Source organism: Cladophialophora yegresii, assembly GCF_000585515.1.
Source record: "Cladophialophora yegresii CBS 114405 chromosome Unknown aczIN-supercont1.2, whole genome shotgun sequence".
Classification (NCBI taxonomy): Eukaryota; Fungi; Ascomycota; class Eurotiomycetes; order Chaetothyriales; family Herpotrichiellaceae; genus Cladophialophora; species Cladophialophora yegresii.
In genome coordinates, this window is record NW_006913046.1 from 1 (window position 1) to 9831 (window position 9831).

The window sequence follows — 9831 nt, forward strand, 5'->3', positions numbered from 1 at the left end:
TAACCCTAACCCTAACCCTAACCCTAACCCTAACCCTAACCCTAACCCTAACCCTAACCCTAACCCTAACCCTAACCCTATACGTTTTCGAGAAGATTAGGACGTCGTCGAGGTACGCTACCACGAAGTCGTCCAAGAAGTCCTTCAACGTATCGTTGATCAAACTTTAAAACGAGGCGGGAGCATTAGTTAATCCGAAGGGCATTACCTGATACTCCTAGAGTCCCCATCTGGTTTTGAATGCCGTCTTCCACTCTTCTCCTTTTTTCATCCGTACTCGGTAGTAGGCGTCCCTAATGTCGAGTGCTGTAAAGTACTTGGCTCCAAGGAGTCGGTCCTGTGTGTCATCGATTCGTGGAAGTGGGTATCTATTTTTGATCGTGATCTCGTTGAGTGGTCGGAAGTCGATACAAGGGCGTAGTCCTCCATCTTTCTTAGGTGCGAAAAGCACTCCATGAGAGATAGGTGATGTTGATTTACGTATAAAGCCCTTGGCCTCGAGTTTCTCTACGTAATCCTTAAGGAATTCCTCTTCCTTTTAGAATAGCCTCTTCAGCTATCCGGTGTGTCGGGGCTCCTTGCCCTCCTGGATTAGTATTTCGTGATCCTATAGCTTGTGTTCCGGTAGCGCCGCCAATCCTTCGCGCTCTTTAAAGATGTCTTTAAAGTCTTTGTATTCCGGGGGAATCTTCGTGACACTAGAGCCAGCTAGCGTATTTCTTCCCTGCGGTCGCACCATTATCGCTCTTTCTTCGATAGGGGCCTTTAGAGGTGATCGATCTCCCTTTTTCTTATTCGTACTATATAACGAAAATGTAATTTTCCTTTTTTGCTAATCGATATAGGGGTTGTAGTTATAAAGCTATATTATACCTAACACGACATCGTACGTTGGGATCTTAGTGATGTTAAGGGTAATCGTCTCTTTATATTGTCCGATTATAAAGGCTATATTTCGAAGCTCTTCTTATACCATCCTAGCCGTCCTACCATCAGCCATTAATAGGGTATAGGGTAGTGGTTTCTTTCGTTGATACCTGGCTAGTTGTTTAGTAATTTCTCTGCTAGCATAGTTACTATTAGCGCTACTGTCGATTATAACCCTAATGTCGACTCCAGCGAGCTATGCCTTAAAGACGAGATGCTCTTTCCGGATATCTAACAGGATTAGGTATAATCCAGTGGTTATCTGAGGCAACTTTAGCAACTGATCTGGCCTCTTCAGGTTAGTGCCTATAAGTTTTTTAGTAAGTGTCGGTAGGGCTATAGGTCCTACTAATAATCTCTATTCTCGCAGTCTAGTAATAAACTGTGTTAATCTGGTGTTAGCGCGATATCGCTGTAATCTAGGTTAATATTGTGGATGTGAAGGTGCGCTTCTTCTCTATACTCGCAGCTGTAATCGCAACATGTAAAGTATTCGGCGATATAGTCTGCGGTAGATCGTTTATCTACAACGGCTTTAACTATATCCGGGTTGTATAACAGTCCCGTGACCATATTAAGTTCTTGCTTAGGGAAATGGAGGTGTAGATGTCGTCTCCATGTGCATTTTTATCGTTCATACATTAGGTTTCGTTGTATTATCTTATTATATATGTATAATGGTATGGCTGTGTGTAGGTATTCCGGGTTAATGTTAAATAAGTGTGTATATACCGTGTAGTAGTGCTTGCAGGTGGTGTCGCAGTATGCAAAATATTCCGCAATATATTCGTTGTTGCCTCGCTCATCGACTATAGTTTCCATAGTGCCTAGTGTTTCTACCATCATGTTAATACTATTTCCTTATCGGCGCCTTTCCAGGATCTATTCTAATTACTCCGGGAGTTGCTTAATCCGTACCGTGGTTAGCTATACACTTTAGTATATATAAAAGTTCTCTTTATCTTTATAGTTATTAAGAATTGCCTCCGCGCAGCGTGTATAAGGACACATGAGCACACAGGTAACCCTCAGGGTTCTTGAGTATCGGGGGTAGAGTAGAGGTCAATGTCGAACGGATCGTCAGACGGGACACAGCACTTATACTGTATCTCCTTAAGCGTAATGTTAACTGAAGTTGACTACACCTCCTATAGAAGTGTATCTAGCTGTGACTATATACACAGGTAGTTTTCCTATCTAGGAAAGTCTGGGCGTTGCATGGTTGCCTCCGTTGCGGCCCCATGCCCTGCAACGATGCAACATATGCAACGGCTTATTTCCTTTTTGGGGTATCACGTGACCCGAGTCAGCCTTGCCAACGAGGCTGACTTCCTCGCTTGACCTTCCCTTCTGTGCCAGGCCCGGCAGGCCGCATGAAGGTCGGTTCGTAACAAATAACATGTTTCGCGGTATACTGAAGTTGAAGTGACCTGGCGAGGGAGGGGCAATCTTCTCAAGTCGAATTGATGCCGGATTAGATTTGATGATAGATTGAAGAAAGGCGGTTGGCGTTGATCTGTGGAAACTTGGACTTCAGACCGAATGATTCTATGGCTTTCAAAAAAGGACAAGAGCAGCCTCTTTATATAGACCTTATGTTGTGGGCAGATAATTGCCTGCGCAGGGAAACCATCCTGATCATCCACGGCCACCGACGTATGCTGGATGATCTCTTGAAACGCCCCTATGTCCTCGTTCGCGTGGTGGGACTCAACGGCGGTGTCCTCGTTCGCGTGGTGGGACTCAACGGCGTTGGTATCAGGATTCAGCAGGCTGTAGGTGCTTTCAAACCTCTGCGACGAGTGGGTCATACGACGGTAGCATTTCTGTCAGCATTTTTCCACACAGCCATTGGATATCGAAGGTCCAGATTGTGTTACAGCTCACTAAAATAGACTAATGTATTTTCTCAATAGACCTCTACCTGTAAACCTCAACCTTGTAAGCCTCAATCCGCAGCGTCATCCACAGCCTCGGTCCGCGAGCCCCGGCCCGCCTGTGCGCCGGCCTGTGCGCCCGCCTGTACGAGGCAATACCCATTGAAATGTGCTTCGCCTTTTATAGTATAGTGGTGCTTCAATGGTAAAGATGATGTAGGAGGGCCATCCTCGCCCTCTGATTGCTCAGGGTCCTAGGTGCACCTTTTGGGTGTTGCGCCAGCGGGTGTTACATTTACCTTGACCTTCAACTCGGTATTCTTGCCCAGGGCAAGGAAAGAAGTCGAGGGTGGTCATGTCAGCAATGGGTCAAGGAAGAAGCCATGGATCATCCGGGATGAAAGCAGGAAAGCTGTGGAAAATACTGGCTATACTATTCGGTATGGCAGCAGTCACTGCCGATCTCAGTAGCTGACCACCATACCCAAAACCCAGACGCACGTCCAGTATCAAGCACACTGGGCTTTCCACCTCCTCGAAGCGTCAAACTTTAAGCACGGGCCTGCAGCGCTGCTGATTGTTTGAAATCGTCTGACTTGATCGACCTGCTTCGTTCATTCTTGAATATGATTGGGATCCTGATATCAATTTTGCGAGTTTTCGCCACTCAAGTGCCCCAGTCGTGTTCGGCTTATGCATGAATCTCTTTCCATTGGCTGAACCTCAGCAAGCGAATCCTGATTGGGACGAGGTTTTCCACATACTGTTGCAGTGATTCCACGACTTGATCTGTCCTAGGCGGCCGATTCAATCTTGCAGAACTAAACCAGGGACAATGGTACCTTTAAAAGGCTTCGATAAGTCGATCTGACTTGTAAACTAGGCAAAATTAGTTACAACGAACCCCCCTCACTCGGCGGAAAAGGTCAGCCTCAATCATCTCAGGTCTCATCATCGTCTAAAGACCCAGATCCTTCGACAAAGATATCTGACTGAGTAGGTTTGGAGAACATCAGGGACCTACCGATGGTTTGTAAGACACATTCCTAGCGTGCGAAAAGTGATGAGCCTAGCAGCGAAACCGACCGTCGAGTGCTTTTTCTGACCTCGGACAAAAGTGCCAGTATTGCTCGGAAAAAGCAGTGGAACGAGGACTGCTAGGGTCGAGTGGCGGTCGGGAGTGCATCACTGAGAGTCATATTAGCATAACAACCATGTTCCGGGACGGTGTGATCCTTCGCAGCCTCGAAGGATGCAGGTCCTCAACGGCGGATGATAGTGTAGCATGCGGACAGGATGACAGGAGTACACCCGAGAGCCAAAGACAAGCGAAGAGGCAAGGAGGACTGCGACGCATCAGAATGAGAGAAAAGTCTGGAATTGGTGCAGAGTATTGACAAGCGGTTCTGATGGTTTGGTGCTGATAGCAGATTTGATCGCCTCGGCATGAGGTTGCAGTCCCTTTTGGTCGCAGCGCGCTAAATAGCGTGATCCAGGTGCGGAGAGGATCCCTTTTCTATTTGATAGCTCAATCTGAGCTTGTATCAACAAAGTCTTCAGGCGCCAACACCATCCCAACCGGTAGATCCGTATTAGGCCTGCATCCCTGCAGCGGAACCCTCATCTCCACGACTTGCCTACTTTCGCGACTGATCCCGTAGAGCGTTCCGTTACCTCCCTGCGCGCGAGCACTCCTGTCCCAAGCGATCCCTTGACCAGCGATACTCGGCAGATCTACTGTCGCGACCCAGATCAAGATACTACCTGCAGCCGGTATTTGCAAGACGTACGCCGCACTCGCGTCGTGGCCAGTGATGTACAGCCAACCATCGGGAGCAAAGCTGCCACCAGAGTTGGACATTGGTGCAAAATTCGCCGATACCAGCTCTTCAGGAAAGATCCAAGATTGGGAAACATACTGAAAGGGAGATTCTGGGCCTGGAGCAAAGCGTACAAGCTGCGTGTTGATGCTCAACCCGTATGGTTGTGTCTGCCCGGCTTGGACTCTGTCATACTGCAGACCCGGTGTGTTAGCACAGAAAGCTTAACTGCTGCTTGCGGGAAAGGTAGGAGTTGGCTGATGAGACAAGCAGATCGACAAAGCAGCCGCTCGCTTTCGTCTCGAATATACAGACTTACATTGGCGAATGTTCCGTACCACGTCCCTGTGCTGTCCTGATCGACCCATGTCAAGCTCCCGCGATAGATGCCGAACGAGTGCGATCTGATGTGTTCCATTGTTGTCACGTTCCACTCCTCGACCGACGACGTCTCCGGGAAATTTGGATAATTTGAGTGAGGCGCATACAGGGTTCCGTTAATGACAACACCGCCGTCAAGGTGAATGATCGGTCCATCGGGTCCTCCATACCATTGCCGGAGTGGCCTTCCTGTGGTCTTGTTGTGCTTGGTGATTGAATAGTTGTCAATGGAGTAGAAATACTGCTCGTCGACAGCGACTCCCTGGTTCGCATCGGTTGAGTTGACGGTGCGCACAGTGAGGCTGCTGACTTGCTGCTCGGAGCCCACCGTACCATTTCCAATGGTCCCATTGAATGACTGAAGGCACTGGGCCTGGGTTTGATTTTGTGCGACGACGGTTGCTGCGAAGCTCCAGCAAAGGACCACAATCGGGGCCTTCATGTTTGGGTACTGATCTCAAAAGCTTCTGGGATGCTCACGAAAAGGCAAGCCACTTCCGGTTGCTACTGTCGCGATGTTATATATCTTCCTGCAGCATTTCATTCATGCCGTTATGCGGCCTTCCCCGGTCCAGATTATCGTCCGCCACTTACGAGCATTGCTTGGCGCTCCAATCGCGCTCATCCGTTGATTGAGGCTAGCCCTTGGTAAGCGTATCAGAAGGCTTGAAAACACCACGAGACATCAAAATACTGCAAAGACCCTACGACGATCGCGGGTAATCCTCCAGCACGCGAAGCGAGCCCGGGAACAAACCGCATTTCCAGTCGCAGAGCATGGCGTTCTAGAAACCAGAACAACCAGTCGTATCAGTGGATACTCGCATATGGGCGCTATTCTGCCGCGCTCAACTCACACGTCGTTACTTACTGGTGGCCGGCACTGTCCCTATCTGAAAAGAACTTCAAATGAGGTCACAAACGGCGCATTTTCGACGAATTACTGCCACATTCGTGGAGTGCCTCGCGAGGTTCCGCACTTTGGAGCTGTTGGTCTGTGGCGATAGAGCAGCATCCAGCACGTGGCTCGTCGGAAAATCTCGAGGCTTAAGAGCCACAAGCCTTGACCTTGAAGAATCACTGTTCATACGCTTCGGAGCCTTCTGCAAATGCTGGTCTGGAACAGCCCTGCGCACTTCGTGGGAGATCGGATCCTCAACTCTCACATCCTCACTGGAGAGCCCGACAATCAACCCCAAAATCAATCAATTCGAACGTGATCCGCGCCCTCATGATGACCAAGCGACGCTCGCTCCTGAATGTCAATGTTGTCAGAACCTCCATTGCTCGATGCCACTGAAGACTAAACAAAGTCTCAGCCTCCCTTGCAACACTGTCTGACTCAGTATCAATTTCGTGCCAGCCCCTCGCTAGCCCGAATTTCGCTTTTCGGTTAGTATGAACCAGGAGCCAACGACCTCATCGGGTCCATGAGCGGTTTCAGGTTGTTCAAACAACCTCGAAACAGATTATGAGCCCACAACTCCGACGGCACCTTTCGGATCTTGCCCTCGATCGCTGTCTCCTCCTTTCTTCGATTTCCTGCTGTGGCGGCATGGCTACGCCGGAAGCCCAGGTAGGTTCATCCTTGTCCGCAGCCTGCTTGGAAATAGAGTGGTGGGAGGCTAGGTCATGAGGGCGCGTGGACCGCACTGCCGACAGCCGTGGCGTGGTAGGTTCGGGCACGCTGCTGTATCGCGTGCCTATGATGACTATATGTTAGACATCTCTAGAAAGATCATCAAGTCTGGAGGTAATTTTGCAGGTCAAGTCCTTTGTGTTATCGCAAGCCAAAGGCACCAACATTATTTGCTTATTTTCACACCGGTTTGAACTGTCTTCAGTGTGCCTTTTAAGCTGATCAGATGGGCGTAGAGAAGATCCCTCCACTTATTTATCTCGCTCCTTGAAGTATGAGGAGATTAAAGCATGCAAGCCCTAACCGTGAGCAACACCTTGAGTGGGTGACCAAACACATACGCGTCATTGCGGGACCTAGAGACCATCTCTTATTCGAATTGCGTGATCGGTGCTATCGGAAGTGAGCAAATGTGAACTCGAGCAATGCTGCTTCCTAGCTATGGGTGGTGTGCAACATCTCGGTGCTTGTGCTCGGCAGGCAATGATGACAGCTTGCCTCAAACTCGACTCTTGGTTGCTGAAATTGACACGACGTTGGGATGAGAGCCCAAACGTGAAGTCATGACTGGCCCTTGAAGAGAACTGTGACTTTCGTCGGCCCAGCCAGCGCAGAATTGGAAATCCAGAAGTTTCGTTCATTATGCATTAACATACGTAGACAAGACGCCGAGAGGCTTGAACCGTCGCAGTCCCAAGCGCTGAGACACCCATTGAGGATTGAGGCGATGCCGAGACATTCATCCTGGTGTCATACCATGACCTGGACCTCCCCAAAGGATACTGTCCCTCAAGGTGTACGGCGACCCTCCACTTTGCGACGACGACGACATTGAGTGTGGTGATTTCGTTTTGTTCGCGAGTTCCTCGATGTCTTGGCCTGGCTCCAGCTGATGGTGGACTATTCGACTTGCGCTGAGGTTACCGTTCGCAGGCAGAGCCAGGAGCCGCTGCAGCGCAGCGATCGACCGAGACAGGGGCGCCGGCAGCTCAGAAGGCCCAAGGCCGGAGTTCAGATCCATCATGACAGCCATGAAACCGTCCAGCAAAGTCTTCACAAGCTTATCCCTTAACGGTTCCTGCAATATGCTCAACATCAAAGCAGAACTGAGCGCCTTCTGCAGGACCGCCCAGGAAGTCTTGACGCTTGATGCCACGTTCTGAAGTCCCAGGAATGCATGAACCGTCTTGGCCAGGCTCTCGATACAGATGTCTCGGAGCTGGATCAGCTGCTCTGCGTTCGGTTTCTGATGCTTTAGCAGCGGACGGAACACCTCCGAAGTGAAAAATGAGATGTGGAGATCAAAACACCAATGCTCGAGCTGGTCCCTAATCGAGCGGCAGTTGGTGACGTCCCGTAGGTGCGGTGCTGCGTGTCTCAAGATATCGGCGAGTTCTTCTTGCACCTTGAGCATGTTCGAAGGTTCCCAGTGCAGATCTGATGAGATTGAGCGCTCTTGGACGATATGCAACCCAGTACTGCAAAGGCTCTTCATGCACTCGACGTACGACATGTCTGTCATGGCGGAAGCTTGTCTCTGCTGAGATTGTGCGGAGGCGAACATGAAACTTGACGGGGCGCGATCGAAGGTAATTGACAGCAAACTGTCTTGCCAAAGAATCCGCCACCTACTGAACGTCAGTATCTTCAGTCCTTGGAAAGATTGACGACGCCTACCAGAGTTCACGTCGGGAATGCATCTCAGTCGAGTGGTCAGGTGAATCGGTGGCTTCGTGCAAGCCGATGGTAATTGCTAATCTAATCGTCAGCCCTATTGAAGGTGAGAACCGTAATCAGCGCCACGAAAGCGAATGCCGTTACCTAGTAACGACCAGGCAACACCGGCATTCATATTGTTTGCGATGACATTTCCGAGAACCAACAGCGACTGTATGTCCAACACCGTCGGATGGCAAAGGTAATTGACACACCGGAGACATTCGTAAGCGCAACACACTGTGTCTGTCGTCAGCCTAGAAGTGCGGTAGCAGAATCCGAAAGAGGGGGCTGTTGCATACCGTAGACTTGAGAGGTTAGATGACGTTCCTTTCGGGGGAGCGAGGAAGCTTGACAGCCAGATGCAAGGCAAGCAAACATGAGACTGAGCCAGTGCAGGCTCTTCCCGTAAACGGTCGATGATGCGTTGACGTAGTTGTCGATTGGCAATTGTTGGCTGGATCGGCTGATGAGGAACTGGGTCAAGTCCGCCTCCAGCTGGTCAATGTCGACTACTGCTGGGTACAGAATATGAGCAACATCTCGATACTGGCGAAGGAATTGGAAGCATTCAGCGTCCGAGGGTACGATTTTACAAATCTCGTGAACACGTGTGGAGGAACCCGTAGGCAAACCCCAAAGATCGACAAACGGATATGTTGCGCTTTCGTTATCTAAGCCGAAAAGGGGCAGGGCACTCTTGCCAATGATGTCTTGCACAGCTACCTCGTCGCTTCTGGTGCCTAATGCCATGACCATGGCGGGAACAGAGTGACGCCCTATATGGACAAAGTCTCCAAGGAGCGCAGTTGGAGCTTGCACCCCAGAGGGAGTCCGATGCACATCTCTTGGGTCTTGCTCGGCAGGGTGGCTTGCAGCCTGCGTTTGAGAAGTCGTTTTGCTTTGGAGCTTGCCTTGTACATCTTGTAGTAGAGCCTTGACGCTCTCCAGCTCCGACCATAAAGTCCTGTCTTCTGGCGACCGTCCTTCGGCAGCCACTGGTCTAGCAACTTCGGCCGGAGATGAGGTAAAGGTGGGATCGAGCGATCGTGCTTTTGGTGGCTGTTGATAGGAACATAAGTCGGGATGCTCTCGGTCTATGCAGCGCTGGCATGGAGTTCCATAGTCGCATTTCACCTTCCTCTGCCTGCAAGGGTAGCACACGCGGGCTTTGCGCGCCTTGCGTTTCCGGCGTAGGATCTGATCTATTTGGGATTCCCTCGGGATCGGATCATCCGTTTCGTCTTCATGACGGGTGCTGTCCATGTCATTGGTATTGCTGAACGAGCATAGCGCTGGAGGTCATGGGGAAGGAAGGGGCGGTGGTCTGACTCTCAGGCAGATCGTGGAATAACGGCAGAGCGGCCAACTGCGGTCTGCACATCATATTCGCTTAAGCCATGTGGCTTAGCGCCTAGACCAATCAAACGGGCCTGGACCTGCCGCGTAGCGGTACTCCAGCCTTGTGCGA

At 50.3% G+C, this 9831-nt stretch overlaps 2 protein-coding genes across 2 annotated transcripts; both read right to left on the minus strand.

The window, feature by feature from the left end:
- Nucleotides 1-4332: 4332 nt before the first annotated feature.
- Nucleotides 4333-5447, minus strand: A1O7_01930 (uncharacterized protein; the record flags this gene model as incomplete). Its single annotated transcript, XM_007755966.1, has 2 exons — nucleotides 4333-4818; nucleotides 4944-5447. 2 exons carry the CDS (start codon nucleotides 5445-5447, stop codon nucleotides 4333-4335), a joined length of 990 nt encoding a protein of 329 aa, XP_007754156.1.
- Nucleotides 5448-7383: 1936 nt separating this feature from the next.
- On the minus strand, nucleotides 7384-9626 carry A1O7_01931 (uncharacterized protein; the record flags this gene model as incomplete). The annotated part of the gene is made up of 4 exons (XM_007755967.1): nucleotides 7384-8272; nucleotides 8322-8415; nucleotides 8466-8600; nucleotides 8663-9626. The coding sequence occupies 4 exons, from the start codon at nucleotides 9624-9626 to the stop codon at nucleotides 7384-7386; spliced, it is 2082 nt and encodes a 693-aa protein (XP_007754157.1).
- Between the last annotated feature and the right edge of the window lie 205 nt (nucleotides 9627-9831).